General features: G+C 33.1%; 2 protein-coding genes and 1 long non-coding RNA gene across 4 annotated transcripts; 2 read left to right on the forward strand and 1 right to left on the reverse strand.

The window, feature by feature from the left end:
- The first annotated feature begins 1904 nt into the window (after positions 1–1904).
- Positions 1905–2550, forward strand: LOC148268575 (uncharacterized). Its single transcript, XR_015818022.1, has 2 exons — positions 1905–2084; positions 2193–2550. It is a non-coding gene; the product is annotated as an uncharacterized LOC148268575 (long non-coding RNA).
- Positions 2551–3536: 986 nt separating this feature from the next.
- LOC110819857 (dynein beta chain, ciliary protein) lies at positions 3537–6147 on the forward strand. Its single transcript, XM_022049179.2, has 3 exons — positions 3537–3927; positions 4236–4360; positions 5433–6147. The coding sequence occupies exons 1-3, from the start codon at positions 3672–3674 to the stop codon at positions 5715–5717; spliced, it is 666 nt and encodes a 221-aa protein (XP_021904871.2). The 5' UTR covers positions 3537–3671; the 3' UTR covers positions 5718–6147.
- A 1020-nt stretch (positions 6148–7167) lies between these two features.
- On the reverse strand, positions 7168–12300 carry LOC110819983 (mitochondrial thiamine diphosphate carrier 2-like). Of its 2 annotated transcripts, none has more exons than XM_022049341.2 (8): positions 12073–12300; positions 11619–11764; positions 10850–10966; positions 9986–10097; positions 9609–9736; positions 8798–8950; positions 7983–8132; positions 7168–7622 (listed from the first exon to the last, which is right to left on the reverse strand). In XM_022049341.2, exons 2-8 carry the CDS (start codon positions 11733–11735, stop codon positions 7404–7406), a joined length of 996 nt encoding a protein of 331 aa, XP_021905033.1. In that variant the 5' UTR covers positions 11736–11764; positions 12073–12300; the 3' UTR covers positions 7168–7403. The 2 variants fall into 2 exon arrangements, with proteins under 2 accessions (XP_021905033.1, XP_021905032.1); XM_022049340.2 differs by having other exon boundaries at positions 11619–11768.
- Between the last annotated feature and the right edge of the window lie 2489 nt (positions 12301–14789).

Below are 14789 nucleotides of genomic sequence, written 5' to 3' on the forward strand. Positions count from 1 at the left end.
TTGTTGTCCTTTGACTGTACAAACTGTGTGTATGCATTTTTATCCAAAAACCAAGGATTACAGTTTGGAAAAAGAAGTTGTCGTTTGACATAAAGTAACTTGATTACAGAGCCTTAGTTTTTGGATTAGTTACTTATATGCACATATATTTTGCTGAGAAGGCCAATATGAAATACAATTTCCCTTTGCCTGGGTAGAGTCGTCAAACATAATTCAAAGAAATACATTTCCTTAAATAGGATAAGTAAAAGGGTAACAAGTGCTGCCCTGTTTCAACTGTTGTAGATAGATCGTGCTCCTTGAATGCTAGAGAACACAAATATCTATAGCTTTTTCAAGATTATAATAAGGTCGTCTATTGTATTTGAGATTATAGGTCGTATCAAGTTCTGTCATTTTTTTGAATGTTAAATGTTACTGTTTACACTAAAATGTCAGAGCCCCATTACAGGTTCTCTCCCGTCTTACTCCTTTTGAAAGGTGAATATACGAGGATTATGTGGCCAACTTTTGGTGCACCACATCTGTATTTATAAAATGGAAGAGATTATTTACAACACAATCATTAAAGTCTCTCAGCTTAGCTGCAGCTCTTTTTACTTGCTTACATTCAATGGTTCAGCAAGTACGCGCCCCAGCAGCGAAGGTTTCCTCTATGCATTGCTAAATAGTTCTTTTGCATTCTACTTGTTTTCGTTCCAAGGTATGTTCAACTTTTTCTTTCATTTGGCAATCTAGTTTTCTTGTGCTTTAACATTTTTTAAACTGTATATATATGCAGTTCACGAGAAGTCAATTCTGCTGTCTCTTCTCCCTGCAAGCCTGCTGGCCCTTAAAATGCCTGATCCTTTCAGTTGGTTAACACATTATGCTCTATTCTCTATATTTCCTCTTCTTTGTTGCAACAAGCTGGTGCTGCCATATGTTGCCATAAGTGCACAGTTTTTTCTTTTCCTTCATGCACCCTGTGGACTTCGTGGAAGATTCAATACAAAAGATACCTGTTTTCCTAGCAGCACTTTCCCTACTCCCCTTTCTATTTTAATTTGCATTATTTATTTTTGCTTCCTCATTCTTCATGTTATTTACTTAAAAGTGCAGCTTCCAAGAAAGCATCCTTTCCTCTTTGAAGCAGTGATCATGCTTCTCTGCTTCTCTTACTTCGTGTTATTTACTCTGTATGCCAATTTGAAGAAATGGATGTTGTCAAGACAGTCAACATCAGGGGATACAGAAAAGAAAACGCTGTGATTCTTGTTTCTACTACTAGGCTTATCCCTAGGTTCTTCCTTTTAACTCTTTTTTTTCAATACAAAAAAAAACAGAAATTAGATATGATGGGGGCTGCTAAATGTGTAAGAGCATGCCATTTTATAGTGAAGAGAGCCTCCCGGGACTAAGAAGCATTTTAATTTGTCCAATGAAAACGAAGGGACTCGTGTTAATATTTTTGTTGAACACCCTCTTCAAGAACATCAACCCCGGGAACTGATTGACCTTAACTTACATGTCCCTCAGGACAAAACTGATAGACCCTTCATGAAGGAAGTTACAGAAGAACAGCATGATCAAACATGCAAGCAGCAAGAGGATCCCATCTGGCTAAAGGAACCCAATAATGTGACTTGCTCTGACCTCTAGTCCAACGTGAATGTTCGCAGACAGATCACAAGAAATAGACCTCTGACTACTAAAGCGCTTGAAGCCCCTGCTTGTGGATTTCTTACTGTAAAGCAGAAGTGTAAGGATGGTTTGCCATCAGAACCAAGACCTTCCCGTCATGCTCGTGTTAGACCTACCACTGCTGAGAACATTAGTGATGGAATTGTGGATTCCAAAGCAGAGGAAAAAGTTAATAGGGTGCATGATAGTAACGGAGAAGTGCTCAGCAAGCTTACAGTCTAATTCAACTTGAAGTTGGTTGATTGTTCATTTGTTGACGTGACAAAAATCGAACTTCCAGCAGTCTTTCATCTGTTTTCTCTGGAAGACTCTGGCATTGCATGTATGATTCCAGATGCATGAATCAGAGATGATTATGCTGGTATTGAATACTCAAAGAAGCTGAGGAACCACCATTGAAGGTATCAACAAAAAGTTAATCGAGAACTAAACCTAATTAATTTTGATTTACCATTATATTTAACTAAAAACTTGTATCTATTTCATTTTCTTTCGACTTCACCTTGCAGTGGTTATCCATAATTGCTTGTCCGGTAACCGGAGTTTGGCCTGGAAAACCGGCCGGAGCACCAAACTCGAGTCACTGTTAAAATTCAGACTCCTCCTGGTACTTTTACCATCTGATCAAGTTACCTACAGTCACAGAAGTCTGTTCTACAAGTGAGTCCATAACAGTCTAGTTTAGACTGATTCAAGTATAGGTCTTGTTTCTGTTTGTATTGTAAATCTGGAACTTGTCTCTGCTGGTTAATAAACAGTGTAAGAGGGAAACTTCAAACAGAAAATGTAGAAGGGAAAAAAAGCTTTGGCGGTCTGTTCAAAAGGTAAGCATAAATAAACTTTTCAGTGTTTATCAAATGTTTTAAAGACTGGTTTTCTATGGGTAGCTCTACATGCTCTTTGCTTTGCTTTGGTATCTCTAATGCTCATGAATTGATAAATTAACTTCAATAAATCAGTGTTAGCTTGTAAACTAGGTTTTGATTCTTCCCAAATGAGACAAGGATGATTTCTTTTTTTCCGTAAATTTTTAGTCTTAGTATAAGTAATTTACTTTTAATTAGAATAGGAGGAGATTCAGTTTGATACGTGAGACTTAACTTGAGAATATTCTAACTGTTAAATTAAATTTTTTAAATATAATTATTTATTATATTATTATTTATAATATATTAAATATTTATATAATATTTTATTTAAGAATTAATTAATTCATAGATATTAAATTTCTTTTTTCCTAAAATAATGAATTCAAATGTTAAAAGAGCATCACTAAATATAGAGGCTTCTATTAATGGAAAGTGTAGCTAGGATTGGTAAACAAAAAAAAATGTCACCAATTTTGGATTTATTTATATATTTTAGTTTTGAAAATTTTAAAAATAAAACTAAATCAATGATTGAATGTATTTTGTTTTATTTTATAAATTTAGTGGGTAATTAAGAATATTTTTAATTGCAAACAAAAATTTAATTTTTTCATTCATATATAATACACACATAATGTAATTTTTTATTACACATATTCATCTTGTATTGATGTATACAAATTTTAAATATAATAATTTTTGTATAATTTTAAATATTATTTAAAAATTATTTTATATCGTATTATAATTGGTATTTATGTATTATATAATTTATGAATTTCAAATTTTTTTATATAAAAATTCAAAATAATTTTCTTAACAAAATATTTGATAGAAGACTATTTAATTTAAAATTTTGATTAGAGAATTTAAAATATAAAGAAAAAAATTTATTTGGAATTAAGGGGTGAACAAACTGTAATCCAAGTAACTATCCACGTGGCAACGTAAGGCCTCAAGTGTGACCTAAAAACTGTCGCGTGTCCTCCACACGCACGGCTTCCGTTAGTTCAGCAGCTACCCTCTCTATCAACTTTACGAATTCCAATTCATTCTCTATAAGCAAACACTTCGACACTTTCAATCAGAGAGAAGGACTGAAGGAGGAGACTTGTCTGTATGAATTTGTCCTTAACCCTATTCCTTTCTCGCATTGATTTGCTTGGAGAAGTGAAAAGAATATCTGAGGGAAAAAGGAGAGTCGGAAAAATGGGTCAGGCATTTCGTCGAGCAGCTGGAAGAATCAGAGGCCCAGGTGGTGTGGAGCAGACTCCACCATTAAAATCCAAGACTGCCGTCGATCGGACCCCTGTCGCGGAACCTACCGGCCCCGTTGGAATCACGAGGGTATCAAAACCCAATGTTGATCCTGCTGGTAAACCCCACTCTCCCTTCTTCAAGTTTCCCGAGTTTCTTTTTTCCTCGTTTCTTGTATGGTTATTAGCCAAATCATTCTAGTCCAAAGTGAAAGATTTTTTATGTTGATTTTGGTTTCAATCAAAATGGGTATCAGTGAAACTCATGAATTATTAGCGGGTACTGTTTTATTTGCCGAATAAACTGGCTCGAAATCCCAATCACGCACCTCCGTTGTACATGGTTTACTAGTTGAACTCGGTTGATGGGAATGTGAGAGTGATCTCTTAGAAGTATTGTGATTGTGATTGTGCTTGTGATTGCAAGATGGAGACTCGAGACTTAATGCTGAGAATGTACTGGAAGAACGTGATCCGCAGTATGATGCAATGCTTACACAAATGTTGGGTAGGGTTAGAACAAAGCCCGGAGGGAAAGCTGAGATGGGTGAGGTGAGTTGATTCGTGTTGTTTGCCTTCGCTTCTTAGGTTATTTTTGAATGAAATCAACAATTTGTGCTCGGAATTCCGTAGTTAGGCTATGTTTGTAGATATTACTTTTCATTTCACACTTAGTTTAACTAAAAAAAAGTGGATAAAATACTCTATAAATTTCTTAAAAAATTGACCTTTATCTAAAATTAGAATAATATATTCCAAGTTTTTTCTTTCAAAAGAATACGTACTTTTCATTTGAAATATATTATTTTAGTTGTGCATCAAATTTCATAGAAGGTCAAATTCTTATGTTCTTATTAGCATATTCTTCTAGTTGAACTGAAATGCGAATTTCTATATTGATTTTCAAATATAGCCTTAGTTTAACTATATATTGATTTTCAAATGAATCAAACAACAAAATTCTTAATTTCTTCTGAACATGGCCTTAATCTTTGCTTGATACTTGCAGTGATAACTACAGCTGGTTAGACTAATTGGGGAGAACAAATATCAGTTTGCTGTTATATTCATTTCACTGTGAATATTTTTCAGTAGGGTTTACTTGCCCTGAATAGGATGATGAATTTTGACATGCTTCTTGATTGGCAACAATCATTTGGATGCAAGGAGGGCCTTTGGATGTTTTGGTTTTTCAAAATTTGCAAAATATTAACTACAGGTATATCATGAAGAACTATTACTTCAAAATAGGCAGAGGTGGCGAAGAATTGCCTGCTGAAAAATTGTTGTCTTGACTGGTTCTTCAGCATCAATGTTCTCAAAAATTTTGTCAGTCTGTGGAATGAGTTCTTATCAACCCTCACTCAAAACATAATTTTCTCAATGGGGATAAACTAACTAATACTGAACAAGTCAAATGTGCTTTATTTTCACACAGACCTGCCCCCTTAGTTAGGATTGAGAGCGGTAAGCTTTTCTTCATGTTCTGCATACTTGACGTGTAGCTTGCAGAATGCATTGCTTCAAGTAGTCAAGGGAATGATCGGATACCTAGAAATATTCGGGCAGCATTTTTCTCTAATACCTTGATGTTGGTCTATAAATTTCTAACTCTGCATTACAGGCATTTGTGGTGGAAAAGCAGAATAGGCCCATGCCAAAGCTGCGAAATACAAAACCAGATTCTTGGAGGTACGAAGAAAGACCTGCTCCTCCAGGAACCTTAAACGTAGTACAGCTGCGCCACATTATGCTTCTGTACCAGGGCAAGGCTGATGATCACAATGGGCCTATGGATGTTCACCAGATTGCAGAGAAGTTCCGAATTGACGAAGCTCAGGTTCAGAGGATCGTGCAGTTTCTCTCATTACCTCCTGAGGACAGCGCTAAACAGGACAAACTTCAATGAGAATTACTGACTTACACTTGCTCCTTGAATTACAAAAGGGATTTTCCTATTGAATAAAGGCATGGTTCCACAAACAAATTTGGAGACTTGTGGAAGTTGCATTAGCTGCCAAAATGGTCAGTTCCCTTTAATCGTACAGGGTTTATATTACTGGGTGTGCCTGCAGGTTGTCTCAAAAGGAGTTATTTTGTGTAACGGGTATAAACTGATATGGTATCGACTTTTATTATTAGAAGAAAAAAGTAGAGTAACCAGTAAAATTCAATCGGTTATTTATAAGTTCATAAACATATAATGAAGAGTGATATCACATCAATGTATACTAATTGTACAAAATAAGTTCTTATCCAAATTTTGTACAATAATATCGGTGGAACATCGTGGTTAAAGCATAAAACTTTCCCCAGTTTTCTAAACTGTGAAATGTGAAGCTCTTTGGTCTAACTCCTTGCTTTGGAAATGCGATTTTGCTTACCCGTGAATGAATTATTGAATATCTGGTGTCTTACCAATGTTCCAGCAGTCCATTCACTGTGCATTTTGATGCATAATTTTAAGTTCAAAAGATTATGGTGGTTTACAATTTTCATGTTTCCTTTACGTGACATTCGTGTGAATTTGATATTAAAAAAAAAAAAAAAAAACACTATATCCTCATCTATTGTCATGTCAGCCCCACATGGCCATTGGCATGACGATGATTTACCGAAAAAATAATAATGTTTAGATTTATTTGAAAAAATATTGAACAGTATAAAAAATAATTTAAAGAAAAACATATGGAGATTTAAATAAATAATTTAAGTTCTGAATCTAAAAAAAAAAAAGAATCTTAAATCTAACATTAAATAGTTAAAAGATTAGTTAGTGCCTAATAATAGGAGAAAGTTGAAGGTTGTGAAACATTAACTAATATCTTTAAGAGAGGAAAACTAAATCACAAAGAACAAAGCAACAATCTTTGCTCAGCCTTTAACTAATATCTTAAAGTTACTCTGTAATACTCCAACTAGTCTTCTTATTTTTTACCACTTACAAAATTGAAAAAAAAAAATTAATAATTATGCACAAAAAAACAAGATTTAGTTCAAAAATGGGAATGCCATGAATCCTGACCTGTTGGGAAGTTGTAAAAGAGCGGCTTAAAACCTACCGAAGAGAAAAACTTTCTACTTTCTAGCCAAGACCCAGATGCCAACAACCAAAATGTCATACCCATTAAACACTCACGTTTGCTTACAATTTCTTTTCACTGCCACATCACTTGACCATTTGTGGTATAATCCAATAACACAATCCCAATAATCCATATCAGTTTTTCGGATTTATCAGTTCAGACGTCTGAGAGATTGACTTTTGTATATGAGAACAAGATTACTCTCCAATTTGACCAAAAACAAATCATTCACGTCAGACCAAAAACAAATTATAAATTTGGAAGCAGCAAACATGGAAAAAGAACATACTATCATTTTTATAAATTAGGACGTAGCTACAAAGTTTTAATAATCTATAACTAGGAACTATAGCCTTGAGTGTAGATATTATCCATTATGAGGACGTACAAGTGAAAAATACCAACTCTTTTCTTTCCCACGATGAGGGCTTTATAAACGTAGAAGCAAAAAGAATGATGTTATCCAAACATATTTTGAACCTAATAAAGAATAAATATTCAGGTCAGATTCAAGTTAAAATTGATTCTAACCAGTCTGATGTAAGCTCATATGCCACAAATGTTACAGCACCAGCAGGTGCAGCTTTGACAGTTGACGGGACAATTCCTTTGTATAGACCAGCCCAACCCTCAGATTGCAAGATTCGGCGTAGGGCATCAAACATATTTCTGTAAGCCCGATGTTCCACTCGGGCTCCATATCTTGGATGCCTCTGTAGACCTTCAATCTGCAATAGCCAAACACAACAATCTCATATGACCCAAGTTCAACTCAAGGTAGATAACTAAAAATTGCCATACGGGATTTTGATTTCCAGCCCAAGTCAATTACTAAGTACATGATTGCTATGTACTTACTAAATTGTTATCAGTTAAAGACAAATGCTCTCTATCACCCATGTTTGAGTCAAGGTAGAGAACTGAAAATTGCCTTAAAAAATTTCTTTTGTGCATTTTTTGCTCCATTTGACTGAGATGCAACATCTTGAACACTAGTTTTGGTAACAATTTTTGTTAACATATAGCAATCATTTATTTACTGATCGAAGTGTGCCACGAAAACACAATTCGAGAATGTAGAAACCTACCTGGAACCTTTTCTTGACTACATCGAGTGGATGGCAGACAAGTTTGGCACATGTGCCGGCTGCTAACCCACAGATGAAAAGCTGAAAACTTGAGAGGCTATCATCTGTACTGGCTAAGCTGGTGGAGGAGGAGCTGAACCGATTCCAGGCCTAGAGCAGAATTTATCAAATTAAAAAGCAAAAAGTAAAACAAAGGTCACAGTATGACAAACTGAAGAAATTAACTAGAAAAAAATAATATAGGTTTTGTTAACTATTCTTATTTTTTATTTTCCACATATTTATGTACAAAAATATTTGTCGTCGAAAGTTTTTCTAAAAATAGGTTTCAAAAATGATAGTAAAAATATGATGAGTTTGAAAATAAAAAGTTATTTACAAACTTGAGTCTTATTTTTGTATGATCTCCCAAATCTTAATTTCATTTTCAACAACCAGATATGTTTTATGTATAAACAAGCAAAAACCGAGAAAGTATTTCATGTAGCAAAGGGAGGCATTATATTTTGAAAAATCTGCCACAAAAGTACCTGGTCTGAATATTTCCAAGAAGAAATGTGTATCCCAGCAGTGTAAAACAATAGAGTGCAAGAAACAAGAAATGCTCCAAGAGACCTTACTGAACCATAGCATCAACGTTCTACATTAGATATCAAGAGACTTGACTTAACGTTATTAAGTTTCCAACTAGTCACTTAATGGTCCCACCACGTACAGTATAATCTCATCATTCCTTAAGAGGGTAGTAAGACTAAGGATGATCAGTAGACTTAGAGAAGAACAGATCAAAAGAGAAAAAGAAAGTTAAAGCTTACCATTGTCCAACGTTTAAACGTGTCATATGTGCCAAATTGTAAGCCAGCATATGGGACAATCTCAACTAGCGTTGGTGACAATCCAGAATATAACCCCCTGAAGCCACGAGTTCTTATTATATCGAGAAATGCAGATGACATGGTTGGATACACCTAGATAAAGCCCATAATCAGCCAAGCTATGCTAAAATTCGAATTGCTTTTAACATACCAAAACGTTTGAAAGATAACAACTAAAATGACAAGCTTAACTTCTGAAATTAAGATAATCAATCAAAGTGCATTTCTAAGTATTGTCAACCAATATAAGAACACCAAAAAAAGACAATTTTAAGTTTACAGGGAAAATAAGAATTTGTTTGGGAGGGGAGAAAAAGAAAAAAAGGGAGAAAATACAATGGTGGCAATTTGGTCCTTAGTGGAAATTATTTTTCTCATAAGCCATTCTTGATCTACACACTGCCAAATGAATCTAAAAGTGAAGATAACTTTCAGCATATCCACAACGTAAAATGTAATCTCATTCACAGTAAAACAAGAAACTCATGCTATGCCTAATAAAAACTGAAACATAATATCAGAGATGAGAAGTATTAATTCTTACAGTCATACAAATTGCTATGCAAGTCGAAAATATAAAGAATAAAAATTCCAAAAAGGTGAAGATGTCTATTATTTTACTTATAAGGCTTAATTCCTCTCTCAAGAAAAAACAACTTAGAAGCCTTAAATACCTAGAAATTCTTTAAGATGTTAAAACCATCAATATAATGTCTTCACAATTTCGTAGTACTTTAATTAAATGGTACACCTTAGGCTCCCCCTGTGAGGCTAAAATGGTTCGTAGAAGATCAAATGGATACGATCCAACAGTAGCTGCACACCCAGCTAATGCCCCACTGATGTATGACAGATAAGGACTCAAATTAATGTGATCCTCTGCATCACAAAAAAGAATCAGTCCATTCCACGCAACAAAGTGAGAAACCATATAAGATTATATCTGATCAATAACAAAATTTAGAGATTTAAAGTCTCAATAAGGTCACAGACTTAGCAGACTTTGGATGGATTAGTACAGTCACAGAAATAGAAATGTTACTGAAGAATACTACTACAGTTATTAGGTAAAAATGAGTTAAAAATTTCCTGTTTTAAAATGGAGAAGTTTTATATGACATAACATACCTGCTTTCTGAGAACCAGATGCAAATGTTTTCAATTTATGTAAGACAGCAAATTGTATGGCAGTATAAGGCATAACCATAAGTAAAGCTGGGACATTGCCACGCCAAAAACCCTGTCATAAGAGAAATTAACTTGTCATGAGTCTTGCAAAACCTTACAATATTACAATCATTTAACTGATCTGATGAAAACAGTATTAGAGTATTCCAACATCTGCCATCAGACTTTAGAACATAGACCATAATATTATCTGGTTACCGCTAATTTAGCTACTGGGAATTAGGTGTGAGGACTACCAATTCCAGATTACATTTCAGGGGAACTACAGAGAAAAGCAACATCGCACTTATCCAAGGTCTATCACAATAAATGACGAGTAAGTAACAAAAATGATGTTTACAAGTGCAAAAGTTCACGCTCGATATGTATTAGATTTCAACCACAAGCTTCTTAATAAAAGCAGAAGTATTAAAAATATAAATCGCAGGGCACTGCCACTCATATATAAAAACACATAGGGTTTACATATAAGAGAGACTAATCTAGAAAGAATGTGACCATGAACTAAAAATGCAAGAGAAAACCAGCTATTTGTAATTCCTATAAGAGAGACTAATCTCCTGCCAAAGCTTTGTTGTTCCTCTCCTTTCAGACACTCCAAAATGAGTTCAAAAACCATGCTCCTTCAAGTCTTAAATCAGAACCATGAATTAACAATCTTAAAATTTACCAATCAAGCACTAATTACCAAAAAATAATAAGTGTAAATTTAACAGGCTCTTCACACAAATCATTGATCAAGACACGTAAAAATGCTAAAAATACCTTCAGATCATCAAAGATTGCAAGTGTTGAGTGACATACCGTTAAACCTTCCTCTCTAAATATATTCTTTGTTGCTTGAAACATTCCAGTATATTTTGATGGTCCAGACAAATTTCTTTGAAGCAAAGCCCATGAAGAAGTGGGCTCTAATTGAACCTGCCATAACACAGAGTAATGATTTTCTTAAGCTTGCCAGTGGCTCCAATAATTTAAACAGGAACTAAACAAATGCCAGCATTCACCTAAAAGAGTTTTCTCAACCACCAAGAGTTATTTAAATGATGGTAGAACAACAAGTAAGAAGGTTTTGGAAACAAGTTCTAGATGCTTTCTGGTGTTGTTCATTTTAAATGCAGTCTCTAACATCAATCAAGAATGGAACCCAAGGCAGTTTCAAACTCAAAACAGGCACTTAAAGAGTGCAGAGCAGGCATTTAAAAAAAATGCTGCAATCAAGATTCTAGCCTGTTAAAGATATATAAAATCCATATGGAGCGTATGGACTCTGAATCAACTCAAAAACTCTAGGCTTAATAAAATGGTGCAACCCTAAATTTAGACCTGAGACTGGCTTCTTTTGCCAACTCTTAATTCATGAGACTTCTGGTAGGAATCAATAAATCGTCATTCTTATGTTGCGACTATTTGCATTGCTATTTTGAGAACATACTTTATAATAAATTACTATATATATATACGAAAAAAAAAATCTCCCAGGAGTTCTCATATTTCCTCAACTTAATTCAATTAAAGACTAGAACGTTCGCTCAGATAACTGGGGATGCGAAAAGTTAAAAAGTAATTTTACCTGAAACCTGATCTTAATGACATCGAGGGGCGAGGTTACTGTTCGTGAAATAGCGCCAGCAACTGCGCCGGCCGTAGCATTGATCACCGCACTTTTTAGCTGTCCAGGCTCTTCCATCGTCCAAGAATCCCTCTCCTATTATCTACCTAACTGAGCCAAAAGTCAAAAAAAATGACTCACGACAAAATTATCACAATCTTCATCTAGAACTATATATGACCTACATATACGCGGAAGCGGAAGCTCGAGAGCCAGAATTTGAAGAAAAAGAAGAAAGACAATGTAGTAAAGGTAACCAATGAAAAGAAAGAGAAACCGACGCTAAATAGGAAAAGCTCCAGATATTTAGGGTTTCACAATATATTTGTGAAAACGATACAGTTAGCTTTTCCAAAAAAAAAAAAAAAGCAAACAGTTCAAGAAGCACAAATACTTAAACTCCGACAGCGGCTACCTCGAAATAGTTAAGAATCGGAAAATAATTGCGGCCGCCATTGAATTTGTGTTGAAGAACAGAAGAAAAATTTTTATATTTTGCCGCGTATTTTGAATTGGATTTCAGAACGACGACTTGTTTGACAATTAAGCGAGAAATTTGAGACGGGAAGAAGAATTTTGCTTTGCAGAATCAAAATTATATTTCCGTTTTCGTTAACTCTCCAATCTGCTTCTCAGAAAGGAAAAAAGAATAATATAATCAAAAAGTAAAATTACATAAAGCTCCTTCCATTCGCATACAACAGCTTGCAGGGATAAAATAAAATTTTCTAATTTTCAATTATTTATTTATTTGATAAGCAATTTTCATGTTAATTATATTTGTTGTTTTTTAATTTTATTAATTATAAAATATGAATAATAAATAAAAATGTAATTATGGAATATCTTTGGATTAATTTATTTAATTTTTAATTTTTAATTTTTAATCTCTTTTTGCCTATTTTATTCTTTAATTGATTTACTTTATTTTTTAATTAAGGAATAAAATTAAAGTGGTTGTCAGTGATTATTCCTTTTTAAAAGATTGATTCATGCTGTAATTTAAAATTGAAAAAACGTAAAATATATTTAGTTTAATTGAACATTATAAAAAATTTAATAAAATGAAAAATTAGTATTCTACAAAAGTCTACATAAAATTAAAATAATAGAATATAAATTTATCAAAATTAAATTGTTTAAATTCTACGTAAAGTTATATATTATATTAAATTTTATTCTCTTAATAAATAAGTGTATTTTATAAATAAAATATTTATGATAATTTTTTTTATTTATTCTAAAATATAAAAGGAGTGTATGTCTCCCAATTTTTTTATCTACGGTACTGTGGTTTGGGTGCATTGAAAATTTTCTACCATGAAATAAGGTATGAGTATCCATTGAAGAAGTGGGTATGTATAATATTTTTCAATATATATATATATATGTATGTATAGTGTTTTAATGATAATTGTTTTTGGTATGACAAACTAGGGAGGGCTTGCAAACAAGTGGGTATGTATTGACCTTTGGAATTGGGTTAGAGTCGTCATGCTTACATTCCATAGTGCAAAAATCATAATCAAAATAGCACTTCCACTAAGAAATACAAGCCAAGGTGTCCTTGCCATGAGTTCTCTCTCTCTCTCTCTCCCTCTCTTTATGAGTTTGTCTTCTTCCTTCTAGAGCTATCAATCTTATCTTTGCCTTAGCTTAGCTATTATTGTTAGTCCTTAGTTTCACTTCTATCTTTTATGAATTCTCTTTTCAAGATTTTTTTTTTTTTTACTCAGTTAATTCTCTTTTTTATGTTTTCCTTCCTTAATCAACTTTCTCGACTAGTCTTCTATTATTATTTTTTATTTTTTTGGCCTTCTAACTACCTGTAAAATTATTAAAGAAGTTAATAGTCGTCATGCAATTTCTCCATTATAATTTACATGTTATTTTAAAGGACAGTATATATTTATAGTATAATTAAGAACTCGATTAACCATATATAATGTTATACTTAAAAGATTAAAAACAATCAACAATTTTAATCAACATACATCAGGAACTATTTGGAATTAAGGGAACTACTTCATTTCAAGAAACCCCTCTATTGCTCAACAAAAAAAACAGATAGCAAGATTTAGTATCTCGAAAACTTATTCCTTTTCAAACTACTTATGCAAATGTTAAGTGAAATATAGACAATATATAAAAACATTTGAATTTAAAAGGAGCTCTCATCATTTTTAAAGATTGTCATCAAAATATATTACTAAAATTAATTTCTATTAGACATTCTTTTATATCATAATTATGGAGTTATATTTGAGATTATTTAATAAAAATAACATATTGAATATTACTAGCACAATCAGTTAGATAATAGAAGTTGATTTTGTTATAAATGGTTATACTTAGGTAAACTACACTTGAGTCCAAGTGTCTTACAAATTGATAAACTCTTAGTATTGAGAATATTTTTAGTCAAAACTCAAAACTTCCAGCACTGAATTCAATTTAAAAATGAGTTTGCCTTATTACTAAGGAGAGTTTGACCATGAAGTGAAGGAATGTAGCAAAGAAAGAATTTCTATTATTAAAACCTCACAAGGGCAATGGTTTAAGCCATATTACCAATGGCTTAAAATTGATATGAATGTTGTTCTCTCAAATTTGTTGACCGAATGAGAAAAATATGACAAAATCTTAATCAGGATCTTGGCCACATATCCATAGTAAAAAAAAAAAAAGTTCATTTGTTATAGAGTAAGTGACTTGGTATTAGGGACTATTCATCTATAATGCAAAAACCATTATGTCAAGACAAGTGCAAGGCAGTAATGATTGTCTACAGCTACCACTAATTAAGGAAGCAGCAGATCATGATGACCAAAATAACTCATCGAAATCCATCAAAATATATCACAAGACCACTAAATTTCAAGACAAAGTGGATATTGATCACAATTGTAGCCCTAAAATTAATATTAATTATCCACTAATAAAAGAGGCATTATCGTAATAACACAATGTTGCCACTATACCAATTTTCAAATATTCGTAGGGTCATGGTTTTGAAGATCAAGGCCACATTAGTACTGTTGTTTGCCATTTAAAAGGTAAAAGACTAGCAATTATCAATAACTTTAAAGTGCAGCAAATATTAAAGAAACAAGCTGGTCTCTATGAAAGTAT

Source organism: Carica papaya, chromosome 3, assembly GCF_054855325.1.
Source record: "Carica papaya isolate Zhongbai chromosome 3, ASM5485532v1, whole genome shotgun sequence".
NCBI lineage: Eukaryota > Viridiplantae > Streptophyta > Magnoliopsida > Brassicales > Caricaceae > Carica > Carica papaya.